We start from the raw sequence: 19,841 nt of genomic DNA on the forward strand, positions 1-19,841 counted from the left end.
AACTTTCTGTATTTAGGATGTGATTGGTATGTTCTACCCTTCTGGGCGGGTAGCTCCCTAATTTGTACCCTGGCATTTCTGTGCCTTGGGTGAGTAACCTGATCATTTAAAAATGGCTTAGAGTTCTGCTTCTAAAGCGTTCCTGATCAACCATCCCAACAAACAATACTTTCCCTCCATAGTGTTCACAGAAAATGATCGATTTGGCAATTACATTTGGAATGGTCAATAATTCAGTGGATTAAAAAATACGAATGGGTACTTCTTTGTCACTTTGTCCACCTTTTCCTCTCTTACACTACCGCAGCAGAGAATCAAGGAGGGACCTATGTTTTCTGTAGATAGGAGATTTAAGACCCACATGAGTCACATTGTTTAGCAAAACCATTAAGGAAGTATCTTATCCTGTGACCCCATGGATGAGAAAATCATTTCAGAATTAGCTCTTACTTGCTGTATTGCATTCCAGATAGGAGATTCATTCTTTAAACTCTGATCTTCTATAGTCCTTGAAAAAAAAATCTCAAAACTGTAAGCCAGCTTGAAACAGGAGGATCTGCCTACAATATTTCTGAGATATGTGACCTGTCTCATTTCCCTGTTATGACTTTGTGCAATTTGCAATATTCTGGACGGGAAAACTGGCATTTTCCCAAGAGGAAATTCAGGGTTTTTTTGCCACAGACTTCATCCCTTTAGATCCACGTTTTTGTGGGGTTTGTTTTGGTTTGGTTTTGGGTTTGTTGGGGTTTTTTTGTTTGTTTGTTGTTTTTTTTTTTTAAATCTAGTAGCCTGCTTTGCACAGCTACCTTGGTAGCTTTCCCACAGGTAAATAAGAAGTCGATGATAATCCCCTCCATAATTCCTTAGACCTACACTTCAGAAACCTGAGAACAAAGAGCTAGAAATCACCTTGTAAACAGAGATCAGCCCACACCAAGAGCGGGCAGACTGATATAAAAAGCTCAGGTGCAAAAATTAACTGCAGTTTGATTCACACTCTTCACTTCGTTAGCCTAAGCTGGCAGGGAAGGGAATTGGGATACGAAGTACGGTCAAAGCACCTAAAATGCATAATAATACATTACCATGTTTTCTGCTGAGCAAACAAATGAAATCTACACCAGAGTTTATCAGATGCCATCTCAAGATTTGGAATTACTGCATCTGCTCTCTGTCATGTGCAGAAAAAAATGGATTTATTTAAGAAAACAAAAGATGTTATGAATATCATGAATTGTCCCAGAATTGTCCCATGGTACTGAGGATGTAGTATCCACACTGGACACAGTTCAAGGGGGTTGCTTCAAGCAAGGTCTAATCTGGTCCCATGGCCTGAATGGCCATTAGCAGTTAACAGCATGTCACGGACTTCACTGGGCATATATTCAGGTTTAGTTTAATCCAAAGTGAATTCAGTCCACGTGCTCTGATACCACTTACTCCAAAAAACGAACTGAAGCTCAGCAAGGAGGGAAATCAGTTTTCCTTCAAACCATTTATTCCAACTTAAGCTAAAATAGTGCCATAAACAGACCCCTTTTCCACTGACATACTGCACAATTAAAAAAAAAATCTAGTGATTTGAACTCATTTTCTTCTACATCACCATAGCCAGTTAATGGAAGGTAGTGTATACATATATGTACACCTGCAAGCAGAAAGTACACCTGCAAAGTACACAGGTCAGATAAAATGCATTCAGCTGCCTGCTCCTCTTCCCTACCATGAAGCCTTCCAGATTAAGGCACCCGCATTTGCTTCCCTCTGCAATATACCTTAATTTTCCCGTGGCAACCTCACTCTCACAACCAGCCGTTTTGCTGAAGGGCTGAATTTTATTTCCCACTGGCAGCCAGCAGAGGTGAGACAGGATTACAAGGTCACCGGCCACATCGCAAGGATCAGGGTACCCTCCCTCCGCTGAGTACCCTTGCACCAGCGTCAGCGAAGATGCTCACAGGCACAAGCAGCTCTCCTCCCACCCTGGGCTCGGAGGAAAGGCCTGCAAAACAAAATCATTGCCAGTCTTCTCATGATATTGCCAGTTTCTTTGCTTTACTCACGTTGATTTATAATGTGGATGCCACGCAGTCGATCCGGTTTCACCGGGTTGTAGAGTAAGGTCTGGGACTCGCTCACATGAGCAGCTCAGTGGAAGCAGTTGATCCGCCCTTTCATGTGAGGATCAGTCCTGAGAAACAAAACGTTATTTATTTTCCATTGCTAGTTCAATCCTTGTCTTTTACTGTTTAACTAACACCATCGTGGGTAATAAAACTAGTTTACTTTCATTTTACTTAATTTTTGGTGGCTGGGGAGATGGCTAAAGACCATCCATAGCTCAGCATTAATATAAAAATTATATAAACGCCATCTGAAAAAAATATTTAACTTCTAAGCACTCCTGGAAAACCATGGGAAGAGGAAATGTTTAGCTCTATACGAGCAGCCACTGGCTGGCTCATAAACAGGCCCACAGTAGCCTGTTTAAAGAACGCTGCGAACACTTGGGACAATGTGCATTTTATTAGGAAAAGGAAGCATTGAGGAATCAAATAGAATATACACAGCAGGAAAAAGTAAACGCATTAACTGACTTCAATGCGGATAAAAATGGTGGCGCAGGGAGAAATTCTGCTTCAGAAAGGTCATTCGTTTGCCTCTGCATTCCTTCCCCACATTTACATGCTGCTCACTGGATTCATCAAAGGTCTTCATTATTCGCTCTTGGCATGCATAAAACAATCACTTTCAGATATAATGACCTAATTACTCCAACAAGACAAATGAAAAAAAAAAAAAAAAAAGGCAGTTATTTACTTCAGATGTTAGCATTTAGCAGTTCTTCAGAAAAGAGATTTAAAGGATTTGTACCACCTATTTAAAACGTGAGAGCCAGTATCACCTAACAGGGCGGGTTTTGATGACTGCAAGCACTGGTGATGATTCCCTTTCACTGTGACTCTTGGGCTGCCTCAATTTAGACTCCTCTCCTGAGGGACCAGGACAGCAGGTAGCCATCAACAGCTGCAGAAAGAGGACGTTTTCACCACGTTTCTCCCCCAGCTTCCCCGTGGTCAACCCCAGCTCATCCTGCAAGCTCAGGGCTGACCCGGGGGCTTTCAGTGACATCAGGACCTCTACCCAGCCAGGGAAGCCCCAAGAACCAAACCTTACCTTTAAAGGCCATTTCTGCTCGCTCTATAATCTTTTTCTACTGCCCGAGCAGCACAAAGATAAGAAGTAACAAGGGAAAATCATAGATGGAACGTTTGTAAATTAATGCATAACCGGAGTGATTTATTGTTCAGATTTGCTGTGTCTGAAAAAGAGACGTGGTTCAAAAGGTGGATCATTATGGTTCTTGTTTATTTTGTGATGTTCTGCAGGATGGCATAGTAGTAATGATGTAATCACTACCAGTAAAAGTCACAGTCAGGCAATGACTCATTTAGAGCTCACATGATTACAGAAAAAAATAGATACCAGTGTTATTCTGATGCTTATCAGTGCTGTGTCATATACATAACCATATTAATTGTCTCGGTTAAAAAGAGTTGATTCTGGGGACAAGAGTCAAAGCATGAACTTTTAAGCCTCTTTGCACTTTCCCCTCCAGAGACATATTTTGTTTTTCATCTCAGCACCTCTGCAAGTGTGGAATATGTGTCCTTGCGTTTTTCCAGAGTAGCCTGTCACTGCTTTGGCAGTGTTAGAAAATGCTCACAAATATTACGTAGCAGTTTGCCTGAGCCTGTTATATTCATGCTAATATACAGCGTTATAGAAAGATCTAGCTCATTTCCTAATTATGGAGCATTTCACACTGGATGGCAAATGAAAGGCTTAAGCCCCAGTGGGATCGTATGTGTCTGACCCACAAATAATTGTTTGACATCAGAAGGTTTATTATCTCCTGGCGGGAATGAGAAGCATATTTCTTAATAGGTTGCCCACCCTGGGCATTGCAAGCCTTCCTTTGATGAGTGTCTCTATGGTAATTGATGTTAATGAGCAGCAAGCCAAGGAGAAACACTGGGTCACCAGGTAGGAAGCCCCCCAAGAGATAATCTAATTACTCTCCAAAACAAATTACTTTCAACGAAAACAAATTACTTTCAATCACTCTGCAACAGATAAGATCAGTGGAAGGAGCTCAAAGCTGATGACAGCTGGAGACTGAGGCTTCACGAGTTTATGGATTGATCGCTTTTCTCTTTGGTCCGTTTTGTTGAATGACAATGGAGTGACAGAAAACTGGAGCCAAGAACTGAGCTCCCTTTCATTTCATTCAGATGAATGCGGAGGACCTGCCAGCTCGATGCTCTTTGCTGTGTGCCTCATTGATCTAAAATTGGAAAAGCTGTAGCCGTGCATGTTCACATCTGTAACACGAGCAAAACTCTCTAGGAGTAAATGTACAGGCGGGGGAGACTATAAAATCCACTCATTGTGCATCATTATCCTGGGAAGCAGAAGGGAAAACATGACATTGCTGCTTATTTGTGCGTGCACATAAAATGTCAGGCAAAATGGCATTCTTATGAGGCCTTAACAGGCCTAAACTGCAAATATTAATTGATACTCTAATAATTTACTACCAAGAATTGTTGCCAAATGTCCAAATGTTTCCACTGAAGTAAACGACTTTTTTCCATGGAAGGTAAATTGGGGTCTTAGCTGCCTTTCTCAACAAAGTATTAAAAATATTTTTCAGAACGTTAACTGATGATGATTGTTGTTGTGGGTTTTTTTTTGTTGTTGTTGTTATTATTATTATTCAGCACCATACGATGTCAGACTGAAATCCAAACTATCCGTGACGAACCACTGCATTAACCAAATTGTAAGACCTTGTTTCAGTGCAAAGTGGTGGCCAGAGATCATGACTGTAAAATCTTACCTAATGACAGCGCAGAAGTAACTTAGGTAGAAAGGGCTATAAATTACCAGCAAAAGCTGCAGGGGATATGTCTGTCATTACCTTTCTCAGGAAATTGAGAGTTAAAATGCATCTCTAAAGGAAATGTAAGCCAGGCATGTGAACGATTAATCAATGGGTATTTCTGTAATTTGCCATCATGGTGCAAAGTGTTAATGCTGCTGCTTGTATGTGTCTTGGAGGAGAAAGTAAATTTGAGGATTACTGCCTTTCAGGAATGGGATACTGGCATGGCCAGCGGAGCCATGAGCAGGAAGGGTTTGTGTAGGATCTGTTTATAGTTCTCTTGCTCTTTATTTCATTAGTATTGGCTAGTTCCTTCTACCATATTATACAATCAATGAGGCATCTGCCTAACTGAATCCAAATTACACTGATGGCAATATGTGACCTATTAGTCAAGAAAATGGAAAAAGAGACATCTATTGCCTAGCGATAGCAGGTCTTCTGCAGAGCGAGGCTGCAGTACCAGAGATCGGTAGCTGTTTTGTTGCAGCCTTTATCTGCTAGAGACCTCTGATAAAGAGTAATATACAGGTCTCAGGGAGCCTTCACTATAGAATGAAACATTGGTGCCTGACACAGACCTATGAGATGGACTCCTGCCCCGCTCCGGAAGTCTTTCAAAATGGGTTAAATTCAGAATTAATTGAGGGGAGGAGCATCTTTACAACTCCCTTTGCAAAATGAGTGCCTAAATCAATAGATTCACATTCAAGAGTATACGAACTGTAGAACAATCCATACGAGAGAGACACCATGACTCCACTTTTTCATCCTCAGCACGTATTGGTCTGCTTTGCTCACTTCAAGAACTGAGGTGTCCCTGCCTCTCATCATGCAAGGATCTTCCTGGTACCTCCAGCCATGAAAAAAACAGGGGCAATTTGGCTCTTACTTGTGGCCCGTAATGTTTAAGGAACTCGGTTTTCAGAAAAATGAAAAAAATTGAAGATGCATTTAACATAAAAATTTTGGGGTTAAAAATGGTAGATTAGAATCCTTCTGACCATTATGTCTGACCACAGTTGTAAATATACATAAAAGCAATACAGAGTTTAATTCTGCTTCTTACCTCAGATCAAGATATATAACATACACAATAGCCAGATAGTGGGGGATTTTACACTCCATTTAATATTTGCTGCAGTGTTTAGATAGATAAATCCTTGGTTTAATGCAGGTATTTCACTTCACTTTTCAATGATGCTTCAGATTTTATCTCATACTGAAACAAGTTATTTAATGAATCTGAATAACTTTTGGAGTAAGACATCTGTTACCTACTCGTTTTATCGCTAGTCAGATGTGTAAAACCTAAGTAAACTTGAATTACTTTCTAAAGACCATCCAGGCTTTTTCCATGCTGATTTGTTCTGCTTCTCTTACTTTCAAATGGCCTTTTAATTGGCCATTAAACTAGGAAATTATGGCTGATTAGGATCAATCCAAATGCAATGTTTTGGATGGACTAACTATTTGAATACCGTTCTTTTAGATCCCATGTTACTTCTGCTTTGTCAAGTAAAGGTCACTTTTAGCCACAGTGGCAGGATGCTTCAGTAACCTTTGCCCTTCAGTTCTTGGCCCCGAGTGTCCCACAGCCCTGTTCCGTGGTAGCAAATGGAACTAGTTAAGAAGCTGCAATAAGGACCATCAGAGAAAGTTACTGGTTTCCTGATTCATGGCAAATCATGCAACCACTCCACAGTTGTAGTGTAGGCTTCCTTTCAGCAGAAGGTTGTTTTCTCTGACCTCCAAGTTATTAATAATCTTCATTATTAATAATTATATTAATAATTAATCTTCATCTTTATTAATAATCTTCATCTCTTGCCTCTTCAGCAAAGCCACTGTAAAAACTTTCTACATGACTGTTACCTGTATTAAGGGTTGAGTCAGGGTGTCTTGTGAAGAGGGAGGCAAGATATCATCACACTTTTTAAAAGCCAAGTGAAGAAGCCAAGTGAATAACTCTGTTATTTCTTCTGAGATATTTCTCCTCGGTTTTAGGCCCAGGATATGGACTATGGTGAAAGGTAGAGTTCTGTTGATTTAGCTGAATAACTTTGCTTTCTGGAAGTTGAGGATGTGGCTGTGTGCTAAATATTCTTAACAACCTTAAATGATGCCATGAGGAAACTTTATACTTTTTTTAAGCTTACATTTGCTCGGAACTGTTTCATACAGGGCTTCAGCATTTCAGTAAGAGTCCTTCCTGCAATACCGTAATAATCAAAAGTGATGACAGTAGGTGAATAAGCACTTGTGGATTGAATTGACACTTTGACACAACGTTCACCTGCATTCACTAATCATTTACATCTCTCTCACAGTTTATCCAGTTCTGTTGGTGACTTGCAATTCCTAGTAATGATAAGCAGCAAAGTGTGGCATGAAATAATAGGCAGCAAGAAAACTGTGAGTCTTAGCTGGCTTCCTTAACTCCCTTTCTACCTCTTTTACTCCACAACACTGTAAATTGTTGTAACGTGTTCAGTGCAGACCTCAGACTCCTTTTTATCTGGCCTTGGTCAAGTGTTTGGAGCCCAACACCAAAACCCTCACAGCTATCTACAGTGGAATATACAGTGGAAAATTACTTCTGACTCCCAAAAAATCACCACCTGAGAGCCCCTGGCTCAGTGTTCTTGTTGACAAAGGAAGCAATTTTGCACCTTCAGTGAAATGAAGTTAGAACTTTATGGAATAAATTCATCCTCAGTGAAATTGCTGCGGGGTCAGGTTTGGTTTGATGTGCCTGTATTGGTCTCGTTGCTGAAGTTGTTGCACATCCCAGCTTCCTCCTGTGCTATTTAGGACTGACTTTATGGGAATTGTCAATGTATCAGACTGAATAGGACCACCTGATTAATCCTGGCTTTGGATATATTTGAGCGGGACCACAGCTCTGAGTCCACACTTTTGTGAGTTTGAAGCAAAACTTTAGTAGCAAATCTCTTTCCTTCTTTTTGCAGTATTTCTTCTTCTGCTGCTGGCCCATTCTCTGTCTATTAAAGGAAAAAGATTTCCAATGGAGTTGGAAGTTGCCATAAAGGCAACATTATTTAGCCACTGACAAGAAGAGAGCACAGGTAAATGCTCTGCAGACACCACTTTAGACTGAGAAGCTGGTGATCTAGAATTACTCTTTTGTGAAGAAACTAGAGATTTTCCTCATCGTTTTCACACACACATTGCATAAACAAAGTCCAGGGGCATTACTCCCTAGGTCAAGTTAGAAACGAAAACATAACCTACTGCCAGAGAAACTTGCAATTATTCGTTTCTGCTGCAGGATGCAGGTTTGCTCAAAAAAATAACCATGGTGCAAGGTTATTTTAAAGAAGAAATCGCCATCCATAATAATCCAGCAACACTGCAGATCTCTGTGTTAAGGTAAATCCAAAATAAAAGTAAGAAAACCGAGGATCTCAACCTTCATAAAGAGGCCATGTTACAATTGCCTTGGGTACTAAAATATTTTATTTAAATTAAATGTTTAGATTATGTTCTTACATTTTCTAACTTTTATTGATTCGGTGCGAATAGGGTTCTGGAGAGCTACTGTACCAAATGCATTCCCAGAAAATCAATAAGGCTTCTTCTATACCACAATTACAAAGGATTTCGTAGCACACAGAAAAGATGGGGTGGACTAAGCATTTCCAAATCATGAAATAATGACTTATAGTCAGGAAAAAATGCATTTAGACCATTTGAAGCTGATGGGACTTTTGTGAGCTTTAGAGTAGACTTAATCAGAAGATATCATTTGACCGTGAAAGCTTGAAGTCAATTCCAGGCTAAGTATTGCTCTCAGGAATGCATTGACTCATAGCAATAGTTAAGAAAGCATTAGATAACAGAATGGTGAGAGATATTTGAAATTAGTTGTCTGGCTGTGTTCATTGGAAAGAACCAACAATAACACATGCAACTACGAATTACAGTAGCAACGATCTCTCCCGTGCTTTGACCTTCTTTAGCAGAGCAGTTTTAGAAGAGGAACCCCTCCGGAAGCCGATCGTTTGAAAGATCTTTAAGTATCTGATGCATTTGGATCCTACTAATTCACCGAGGACTATTATACTATATTATTATCTGGGGAGAGCCTCCATGAATGCTCGTCCTGTCGTATGACATCCTGTCAGTGGGCGCACGCAGCGGGAGCTGTGGAATCTCAATTCTGCGCTCGTTCACAGCCCAGGGAGAAATATTGTCACCTTTATGCCTCTTGGATTGCAGAAGCAGCTGGGAAGCAGAGCAGTCCTTGACATATGGTGGAGTAACCTCTCCTTCTTAGGCAGGTTTTTTAACTTGCGCTGTGCTGATAAGGCTCTTTATAGAACAACCCCGTGCTCGAATAACCGCATATCGCAGGGTACTATGTCTTCACTTCTGCCTTCCCTCATTTGCCTGACATACTCATCGCTACCGGAAGCAAGAGAAAGGACCGGACAGTTCTGCTGGCCCTCTGCCATGGGGAAAATAAAGGCTTTCTTTTTGCTGTGGCTTCTGGGATGACATGCAGGAACTACAGCAGGAATCAGAAACCAAAGGAATTAGCACTAACATCTCTAGCTCTGCTTGGGACCTTACTTCCCCCAGGGTATTTACAGCCTCTGTAATTCGCTCACTTCCGACTTCAGAGAAAAGGGGAAAAGACTTACAAATCTCTTCTCAAAAGTAATATTGAATCACATCCACTGAATTTCACTGAATTTCACTGAATTTTTTTAGAGTTGGAAGGGACCATAAAGATCATCTAGTCCAACTCCCCTGCTGAAGCAGGATTGCCCAGAGCATGTCAGAGCATGTTACTCAGGACTGCATCCAGGCGGGGCTTGAAAATCTCCAAAGAAGGGGACTCCACACCCTCCCTGGGCAGCCTGTTCCAGGGCTCTGTCACCCTCACCGTAAAGAAGTTTCTTCTCATATTTGAGTGGAACCTCCTATGTTCCAACTTGTGCCTGTTGCCCCTCGTCCTCTCTCTGGCAACCACTGAAAAGAGTCTGGCTCCTTCCTCCTTCAACCCACCCATTCATGTAATGCTTAGTCCTAAATCTGCAGGAGATCCCAAAGAGACCGCAAAGGAAGTAAAAACTCTTTTAAGTTTCTGCACCATTTTCCTCTTTCGTATATCTAAGTTTTCAGCATGATTTCTCTAGACATTCTGAAGTTTTTCTACTTCTGAGTAGATGTCCCTTCATCCTAGACACATTGAGTTCATCACATTTTGACCATCACTCAGCCTTGAGTGACTCACCTGTGTAATTTTCCCTTGGATCTCCACTACAAGGTAGCCTGCTATGACCACCTTCTACTCATGAGTGGCTTCAAGCCCTATTTCTGATCATTATTTGTGGTAGCCTTCCTTGGCTTCATTTCAGTTGGTTCAAATGATGTTATTGCTCAGTTAGGCACAAGCCTAACTTTTTGACATGTTCAAAGATCTCTGGATGTTTAACTTTTAAATATAGGCAGATACATTCTTCCAAAACACATTCTCTTCAGCTTTAGGGTTACAGAAAGCTGAAGTTTTTGTTTTGCAGAAATTACATTGAGACATTGAAAAGTGCAGTGGAAATAAATGATCCATTACAACAGGTGAAAATGCTTTTCCAGTTGTGTACTATTTGGTCAGGAGGTATTTTTATTCTACAAGACTTTCCTCCTGTTTTTTTTTTTTTCCTATCCCCATAAAAGCAAAAAGTCCTACACTACCAGGTTTCCTTGTTGAAGGCTCTGTTTATACAGTGAGCAGGTCCAGCACTGGAAGTGGTGATGTGATTCACCCTATAACACATTTGTTCTGCAAATATTTTTTTCCTACAATACATTTATAGAAACATGTAAAGGCATGCGTCTTTCTATTGAACTTTGATAAAAAGATGCCAATAAACGATAAAGTTCAGTGACACCGATATGAACTGAAATAAAAATCACACATTGCAACTATTGTATTTTGAAAACAGTGAGATTCATTAGCTTATTTAGCTCTAGCAAAAAATAAGGCACTTATTCTGGGTTAATCATCTAGGGTTTTTTTTCCCAGAGCCAATAAAGAAATAGACACTTCCAGAGATTATTTAACCCATATCTCTTAAACAGCTGTTTTGAGATAGGGTTGGTACTATCCAGTGCAGATAAGTACTTGGAGGCACTTACCTCTGTCACTGACTACAGGAGGAACTTGGACAAATTATTTAGATTGAAAGCTTCCTATAACTAGAGAGAACATTCCAAAAAAGTAGTTAAGGGCTTCATTTTCATTTAAATTTGATTATAGATGAACATTTAAAAGTCAGTCCATGTAGCATCAGCAACAGTAACAATGAAAATAACTTTTAAAAGCTCTCCATCAGTTGTTAGGAAATTCTCGCTTACAGCCATCTTTTTCACTGGTTTGAAATATCATTTAGTGCAAATGTTTTGCTCTTTCTGCCTCAATTTTTGAGCTTCACAAGGGAACAATGCAGCTGTCAGAATGAATAAACAAGCTCATCAATTCTTACTGCATGAAAGAAATTTGAATTCTCGGTGAAGAAAATGAATACTTATGATCATGAATATTATTCACGCTACAGTATCGCAGAAATAGTAATCATAAAATAGCTTCTGTTCACTGAGATGCACAACAAAATGAACTAAAAAAGCCTTTCAGATTCATTTCAGACCATAACCTCTGTGTGTGTGGTGGGTGCTCGATACCTTGAAGAATGCATATGTAGCCAGGATGAGTTACATGCACAACTGCTGTGGGGCCCAGGGTTGCAGGGCAGTGAACCGCCTTTGTAGCAGTCATGTAATAACATTGCAGAATTCTATAGAGGGAAAAAAAAAACCTGAGGGTCTCGGATGCCTTAGTATTATTTACTGGGTTTATAATATTGTGAACTTGTGTGATGTTTGAAAGGCCAGAATTTCTCAAATCAGGCCATGACCCGGAGGATGCAGCAGAAGACACCTGAACGTGAAGTGGTCCTGATTTTTATTAATTATTCTTCAGTCATGCAGAGAAAACTGGGTTCCTTCTTGTGTGTCTCAAGTGGACCATCAGAAAAAGCTGAAGATAGTCACAGTCAGTAGTTGCTTTTGAAATGCTTGGTGACATACAATCCCTTGCTCCAGGGAGCTTTTGATGGAAGACCCTGATCATCCAAAGACTGATTGATTGATGTGATTAACTTCAGTACCATAAGCTACATACGATAATAAGTGTAAGCCACAAGTGCAGGCCAGCATCCTACAAGACTCTGTATTTTTGTATGACTTTGTCTATGTGTGCAGCCTCACTGAGCTAAGATTGCTCATAAAGAAAAGTTATTTGTGTGAGTGTTGACAGGAGGGAAATGCAAGTGTATAGACAAAAGGATGAACGTAAACAGGCAGGAAAATACAAAAACAGCATGTGGAAGCTGACCGAAACTTCGTTGTTTCAGAGAAGTTGCTGAGGGCATGGGGTTATGTTTTGCTTAATTGTTATTTAAGGAGGAAGGATTTTTTTTTCTTTATGGAATTGCTCATTTTCTCTCTTGAGATCTGAGAAAATTCCTTCAATGCTCAGTTTGGACGGACAGCAGAAAAGTCAGCAGCAATCCCCTAAAGTGCCCCTGAGATGTCAAAAGCGCAGAATAAGCCAAAATGTGTGGGTCTGCTTCTTTCCACCTCTCCTGGTGCACTCACTGAGTGAGCTCCCGGGGAAGAGCCCGAGTGGAAAAAGTCCACGCACAGACCAGATAAAAAATATCTGTTTGATGCTTAGCTGGGGCCGCCGGCTGCGGGCAATGCAGTTTTACTACACACACTTTTCCCCCCCCCCCAATCTCTTTGTACAAGCGGGGAGGAACAGGAGCTGGAGAGCCCCCCCAGGCGAGGCCAGCCCGCATCCCGGGTGCCAGGCTCCATCTAGTGACACAGCCGGGGATGGCCGGGCTGCAATAAAGCCCGGGAGCAGCGCCGGCCCGCCCAGAGGCGCCGTACCGGGCCGTACCGGGCCGTCCCGTCGCGGCGGGAGCCTGTGCCCCGCCGGCCGCCGGTAACCGGGAACGGCGGGTACCGCTCGCTCAGCGCTCCCGCCGCGGCGGCACCGACCCTGGGAGGTGACCGGGGCTGACTGGGGAGCCACAGCGGCTTTGGCAGATGGGCAGGGTCCTGCCCGAGGCTGGGTTCCCTTAGCGAGGTGTAAAAAGCATTCCCCGAAGGCGAATTTTATTCCTCACCTCCGCGTAGCCGCTGGATGGGGTTTGATGTACACACGCCCACCCCCCGGCCCCCTTCCCGGCGCTCACATCAGGGAACGGGCTGCGGGACCGGCAGTGCCGCCTGTCCCGTCCCATCCCATCCCATCCCATCCCATCCCATCCCATCCCATCCCATCCCATCCCATCTCCTCCCGTCCCATCCCGTCCCCTCGGGGACCGCTGGGGTCCGGCCGGGCGGGGAAAAGCGCGGCCGGAGACTCGAAGGGGGAAAAGCTGGGAGGTAGGGATGGGGAGGGAGCGACTTCAGGGTGTCCCCTGCGAAATGATGTCATCCGATCAATATTTTCGGGGGGAGTGACCGATCCCGACCAATTCCCGCTATGAAATGGGCTCTATATTGGAGCTGGATGCAGCCGAATCGATCGGGCTGATAAGGGAGAGCTATAAAAGGCCGGGGGGCTGGCTTCCCCCGCGCTACATCCCCGAGCCGCAGCCAGCGCAGCCAGCGCCCGGCCGCCTCTCCGCTCCCCTCCGCGCCTCTTCCGCGCCCCTCCCGCGGCATGGGGCCGCCCCCCGCCGCCCTGGCGCTGCTGGGGCTCGCCGTCGCCGCCGTGTCGCTGCCGCTGCCCGACGCCGGTCCGCACGTTAACTACGGGTGGGGGGAACCGATCCGGCTGCGGCACCTCTACACCGCCAGCAAGCACGGGCTCTTCAGCTGCTTCCTACGCATCGGCGGCGACGGGCGGGTGGACGCTGCCGGTAGCCAGAGCCCGCAGAGTGAGTACGGGCGGTACCGGGGTTGGACGGGACGGGATCGGGACGGGTCCGCGGAGCTAACCGCCGTTTTTCCCCTCTGTCTCCGCAGGTCTGCTGGAGATCCGCGCCGTGGCGGTGCGCACCGTGGCCATCAAGGGTGTGCGGAGCTCCCGTTACCTCTGCATGGACGAGGCGGGGCGGCTGCACGGGCAGGTGAGCTGCGACGAGCCCGGACACCGACCCCCGCTCCCGGTGGCTCTAAACCCGGGATCGCCTTTCCCGAGGGAGCTTTCCAGCCCGGCCGCCGCGCTGAAACGGCAGGCGAGACCAAAGGGCTGACATATTTTTTGTATGGCTGCGGTTGGTAATGGGTTAACAAAGCTTTCCGGTCCCCCCCTCCCGCCCCCATCTCCTTTTCTCCATAGGACCGGTGATTCTTGTCGCTGATACTGCCGGAAAGGCCAATCAGGGTTATTAGAATTCAGCAAAGAACATCATTTACCACGCCAATATGTGTTGCATGTCCCCCGCCAAAATATACTGAAAATATACTGAAAATAGTCTAGGGCAACATTGCCTTTATGTTTAAAAAGCCTCATCGGTGGGTGGCTGCGTTTCTGCTGCAGAAATAGATTAAGTCGGGGCATAGAATCTTAATGATAGAATAACTTAACCTGAATAATTTCTCGCCGTTTGGGTGAGGTAGTCTAAAATAAATAAGTAAATAAATAAATAGGATTACTCCTTTGGAAAGGAGATGCAGCCAGATGGCTGCCAGGCAGACAAACCCCAGAAACACGGGGTTACCATCTCTTAGGTAGTACCAAACGGAAGCGGGATTTCGAGGGGCAGAAGGACTGTTCTCCACTGTCTCTCTTCTGACCTGAGGTAACAGCACACCTGTGGGACTCCAAGAGGTTGAGGAGTTGAGTGACCTGCTGACACCACTTTGTTAGGTCATGCTTTTTTTCCCTAGGCATGTCAGCGTATCAGCTAGTCGTTATCAGTGATAGAAACTTGTTTTTGAAGCCGCATGAGTAAGTTGCCGACTCTAGAATTTGAAGGGTAAGAGTCAGATTCGGTCTGTGTATGACTGCTTTACAGGAGCCTGAGTTTCACAGAGCGATGGCTTTTTATTATACCGTAGTAAAGATACAGCTTGATTCTGCTCTGATTACTCTGGCAAAATTTCTGCTGATTTCAATCGGGCAAGGACTTGGCCCATTGTCAAAACTCCCAGTATCTTTAATAAGAGCAATGCTGATACAGTGATGGTTTTGAATGCATTTATAACATAGGACTAAACCTTTCGTTACGAATTTCCTTGCTTTTCTGGGCTGGAATCAATCGATGCTGTGATAAGCTGCATAGGTTCAGACTATATGGTAGGTCAATTATTAGCTTAATGTTTTAATGTGTATTCAAAGCAAAATGATCAATGAAAACAAAGAAGAACCTGGATCCTGCTCCCATAGGAGCTTCCAGCTGGACTTCAGCAGTCACAGAATCTTAAAATAGCTTTCATATAACACTGTTTTTAAGTAATATGCGTATGCCTTGTCTGAGACTGGGTTTGTTGGTGTATAGTATTAATTGCAGGCTTTTTTTTTTTCTGAAAATACAATGGCATGCAGCCATGCTGTCGCATCTGTATGTCGTGGACACCTGCTGTCACCTCTCTGCTAACAGCCCCAGCAGGCAGCTCTGCAGGCAATTCTCTGCTTTATCAGCGTTACGCTCAGGAGTGGAAGAACGAATGGGCAAATACGGTGTTTGGGGACTGAACTAGGCAACCACTTGCACTGCTGAAACTAACACTGGAAAACTGATGACTTGGGTTGATTTTTGCATGTGCAGTGTGCCACAGTCTGTAGTTTAGGGGAAATCATCTAACTGCTTAGTACACTGAGATACTATAAATTCCTCCTATGAAAAAAATAATCTGGAAGTAGTTAAAGTGCGTTTGGTACTTTTTTATAAAAAATACACTAGAGACAATCCCAATGAAATGAAGAGGGAATGATATAGTTGAGACATGGGAGGCGCAATCAATAACCATTATTTGTAATGCGCACTTGCTCAAGAAGCTTTTTTATTTCATCATCCTTGTTAGTGAGGCTGAGCACTCATAGAAATAAGGACAGCTAACAATTCAGCCATAAATTTGTATTTTTCTGAGACGTAGTGTGTGTAGGAGGCTAAATATTGTGTAATTTTTTTTGGAGAAAATGCCTTTTAAAAATTATTTGATTAGTTTAAAAAGCGCTTTTGAAAGACAACCAAATGTATGCACTTAATCATCCTCCATATCGTTAAGGGTGTTCGAGAAACGACTGAAGAGTATCAAATATGCTCTCTATTCCGACGGGCAGAGCATTCATGTAAGGACACTTTTATCACTGCAGACTGAGACATAATCAGCAATTGTCTTTTATTGACCGTGAGTTCAGTCACCTGTAGTGGCTGAGCCTGAAATAGCACCGGAGTTGTAAGAAATACGGTGCTTGTGTAAAGACCTGGAAAGCTCTGACCTGGTGATGCAAACTCCTAATATGCTGTCTGTCAGTATGCCAGAAGTTTATCGCTACAAATTCATACCTAAGCAACTACATTCTTCTACACAAAATCTTAACTTGCACTGTTATTAATTTGACAGTTGTGACTAATGTCTAGTGAGCAAGTGACACTGGGTTTAAGTGGTCTTTTGTAATTTCAGCAAATGCTAAGTTAAAAAAAAAAGGCAATTACCTTTTTAGTGTCGTTTTACTGATTGGCCATGTTTGCAAAGTGCTGCCTTTCTACAGACCTGATCTGAGATTCTTTTTCCCTGTGCTCAGGACGGCATAAGTGTGGTAACTGTGGAGAAGTACACATCCAGGATCCAAGTTTATTTACTGTGATGGGTGGGCATGAACTTCAGGAATTCTGGATTAGGTCTTTTAATGGCCTCATAACCCAAAATGCATACTGTGTGCAATGCGGGGAGCTCTAGTAGAATAGAAATAGAAATAGAATCACAGAGAATCACAGAGAATCACAGAGGTTGGAAGGGACCTTTTAAGATTAAGATTTTAAGATCATCTAGTCCAACCAAATTAGAAATTAGAATAGAATAGAATAGAATAGAATAGAATAGAATAGAATAAATTTCAGTTGGAAGGGACCTACAATGATCATCTAGTCCAACTGCCTGACAACTTCAGGGCACTTAAAACTCGGTGGCCATGGTCCGTTGCTGAAGGAGCAGTCACCAGAGCAACGGGCAGCCCACCCGCATGGATCTGGCAGCAGGGTCTGTGAGGTGCACCGAGTTGGGGCCCCCACAACAAGCCAGAGGGACACCCCCACTGGCAGCAGAGAGAAAAGGGCTGGTGGCATCCAAGGTTTATGCTTTAGTTGAATACAATGGGTCTGGTGGGCGTATTTGTAATTCTCGTTACTCCTTGCTGTTCAGCTCAGGTATTCCACCGAGGATTGTTCCTTTGAAGAGGAGATTCGTCCAGATGGCTACAATGTATATAGATCAAAAAAATACGGAATATCGGTGTCTTTGAGCAGTGCCAAGCAAAGACAACAGTTCAAAGGAAAAGATTTTCTTCCACTGTCTCACTTCTTACCTATGATCAACACGGTGCCCGTGGAGTCAACAGACTTTGGCGAATACGGTGATTACAGCCAGGCGTTTGAACCGGAGGTGTACTCCTCGCCTCTCGAAACGGACAGCATGGACCCCTTTGGCATCACCTCCAAACTGTCGCCGGTGAAGAGCCCCAGCTTTCAGAAATGACTCTGATCACACACACATGTTTTTTAAAGAAATATTGCAGAATGGTGCAGGTTTTTTTAGCTTTTCATGTAGTGATATTTCGAACTTTTTTGTATATTTCAGTACAGAGCCAGCATTTTCCTTGCCATGTGTTGTACCTGTAAGAGATGAGTGCCCAGAGGCTATTCTGTAGTCGAAAGAATTGCCTATCCATAGTTTTATTTGGAAAGGGATTAAATAAGAAAAGCTTAACAGCTTCATCAGAGTTCCTCCATTACCATGGTGGTGATAAAATACTTAATTTTTCTACATCAACTTCATCACCATGTATGTTCACCTATTATTTCTGCTCGTAGGAGCAAATGTAGAAAACCTTTTTTTTTCCAGTCACAGGGAGGTTAATGATTTCGTAGCTTCAGGGGCCTTAAAGACAAACAGTTGGAACACAACACAATTAAGGAAAACCTAGCAAATGCGGTTACGCGAACTAGGGTTAACGCTGTTTCTTGAAAAGCTGCTGACAATGTTCTGGGAAAACTTTCTATTGAAAGCATACCACTGGAAAAACAATTCTGCTTGTATATTGTGCTTTTTCTTCCCTTAGGAAATGAGGGAAGGAAAAATTTCTTCCTTCCCTTATTGCTAGAGGGTTCTTCGGAAAACTGGATCTTTGATTTTTTTAAAGGCTAATTTATGCTCACTGTGGGATCAGCATCATCCAGCAGAGAGTTCCCATTAACATTGGTGAGAATTCAGTGCGCGGTTGGAAGAGTGCACAGAACTAGCATTTATGTTCATGGGGTAGGGAATGAGCAGTTCAAATTAGTGCTTAAATTAAGGTTCTGTTGTATATAAGCATTTCTCTCCGTCATTAGCAAACGGAGAGAAAGACTGAAAATGGATGACGTATAGGTCAAATCACTTGCAAAATAGGTTTTCCTGTTTAACCTTTAACCATCAGCAATTCTTTCAAGTCCCTTCCAGGCTTGATTCTGCATCTGTGGGAATCAGTGGAGAGACAGTTTAGTGACTTAAATGCTGCAGAGCTGGGTCAACCACGCTGTTCTTCTTGCAGGAGGGGATTATGAGTACCTTGTGGCCAAAACGCAGATGTCCGATGTCTTCAGTTCTGTTCTCTCATTCTAAGAATTTGATGAAGGAAAAAGCAAGGTAAAACCAAAGGGAAAAAAAAAAAAGTGAAAAAGGATACAGGGATTCTACTTGTTTCCAAAGGTTCTTTTATAATAGATATTTCTATACAAAAAAAGCTTTCCTGGAAATACTGGTGTTCTTCTGACCTAGCACTTCATTGCCAATGCAATATTTATAATTAATTTATTGAATACATACATCTGTTTATTTTGTTACTGTTATTTATGCTCAAAATTCTATTTATATACTCCTGAAGGTGGGTTTTTTAGTTGTAACAAATTTTGTGAAGTTTTGTAATCATGAAATTTTAGCAAACAATAACTTTTTAAAATTTCTGTGCGTTATCAGTAGTGTAATGTGTACATTTGCAATAAAAAAAAATCATCTTCAACACAAATCTAGCCGACTCTTTTGTCACTCCTTTAGTCTAGAGACTTCAAGGAACTTTAGCAAACTGATGGCACCTGGCCCTGCAGCAGATGGGTGAAGATGATGTGCCTTGTGAAGGTGGCAGAGTTGAGGTACAGGGGACAAGGATGTGGAGGGACAAAGGGGTTTTCCCAAGCCAGGCAGTGAATACTAAGGCTGGAATTCCAGTCTCTCTGCTGCCAATTACTGATGAGCTCCACGGGAAACAGCGAGTCTAAGAAAAGTATATCTGTTACGGAAGGGTTTTGGAAACAGCTCATTAAGTTTTGACTTTGAGATACGTGAAGGTCACTCCATCTAGTCCTCTTGATACAAGAAGTGAGTGAAGCTCAGCTTTAAGCTGTGTGTGTCCTGATGTTTCCCTCTCAGTCCTCATCATTCAATCATAGAATAGAATAATTTAGGTTGGAAAAAACCCTTAAGATCATCAAGTCCAGCCATAAACATAGCACTACCAAGTCCACCCCTAAGCCATGTCCCTCAGCACCACGTCTACAGGTCTTTTAAGCACCCCCAGGGATGGTGACTCAACCACTTCCCTGGGCAGCCTGTTCCAATGCCTGACAACCCTTTTGGTGAAGACATT

The 19,841-nt window shown here is 42.9% G+C and overlaps 1 protein-coding gene across 1 annotated transcript; it reads left to right on the forward strand.

Moving 5' to 3' along the window:
* Positions 1 to 13,712: 13,712 nt before the first annotated feature.
* On the forward strand, positions 13,713 to 17,695 carry FGF19 (fibroblast growth factor 19). Its single transcript, XM_074149806.1, has 3 exons — positions 13,713 to 13,929; positions 14,018 to 14,121; positions 17,363 to 17,695. The coding sequence occupies exons 1-3, from the start codon at positions 13,713 to 13,715 to the stop codon at positions 17,693 to 17,695; spliced, it is 654 nt and encodes a 217-aa protein (XP_074005907.1).
* Positions 17,696 to 19,841: the final 2,146 nt, after the last annotated feature.

Source organism: Numenius arquata, chromosome 6, assembly GCF_964106895.1.
Source record: "Numenius arquata chromosome 6, bNumArq3.hap1.1, whole genome shotgun sequence".
NCBI classification, from domain to species: domain Eukaryota; kingdom Metazoa; phylum Chordata; class Aves; order Charadriiformes; family Scolopacidae; genus Numenius; species Numenius arquata.

Bases quoted from the DNA above. Each gene is read 5' to 3' on its own strand.
- FGF19 (XM_074149806.1), top strand. From the start codon at position 13,713: ATGGGGCCGCCCCCCGCCGCCCTGGCGCTGCTGGGGCTCGCCGTCGCC. The intron at 13,930-14,017 runs GTGAGTACGGGC...CTGTCTCCGCAG, and splicing joins CGGTAGCCAGAGCCCGCAGA to GTCTGCTGGAGATCCGCGCC. The intron at 14,122-17,362 runs GTGAGCTGCGAC...CTTGCTGTTCAG, and splicing joins CGGGGCGGCTGCACGGGCAG to CTCAGGTATTCCACCGAGGA.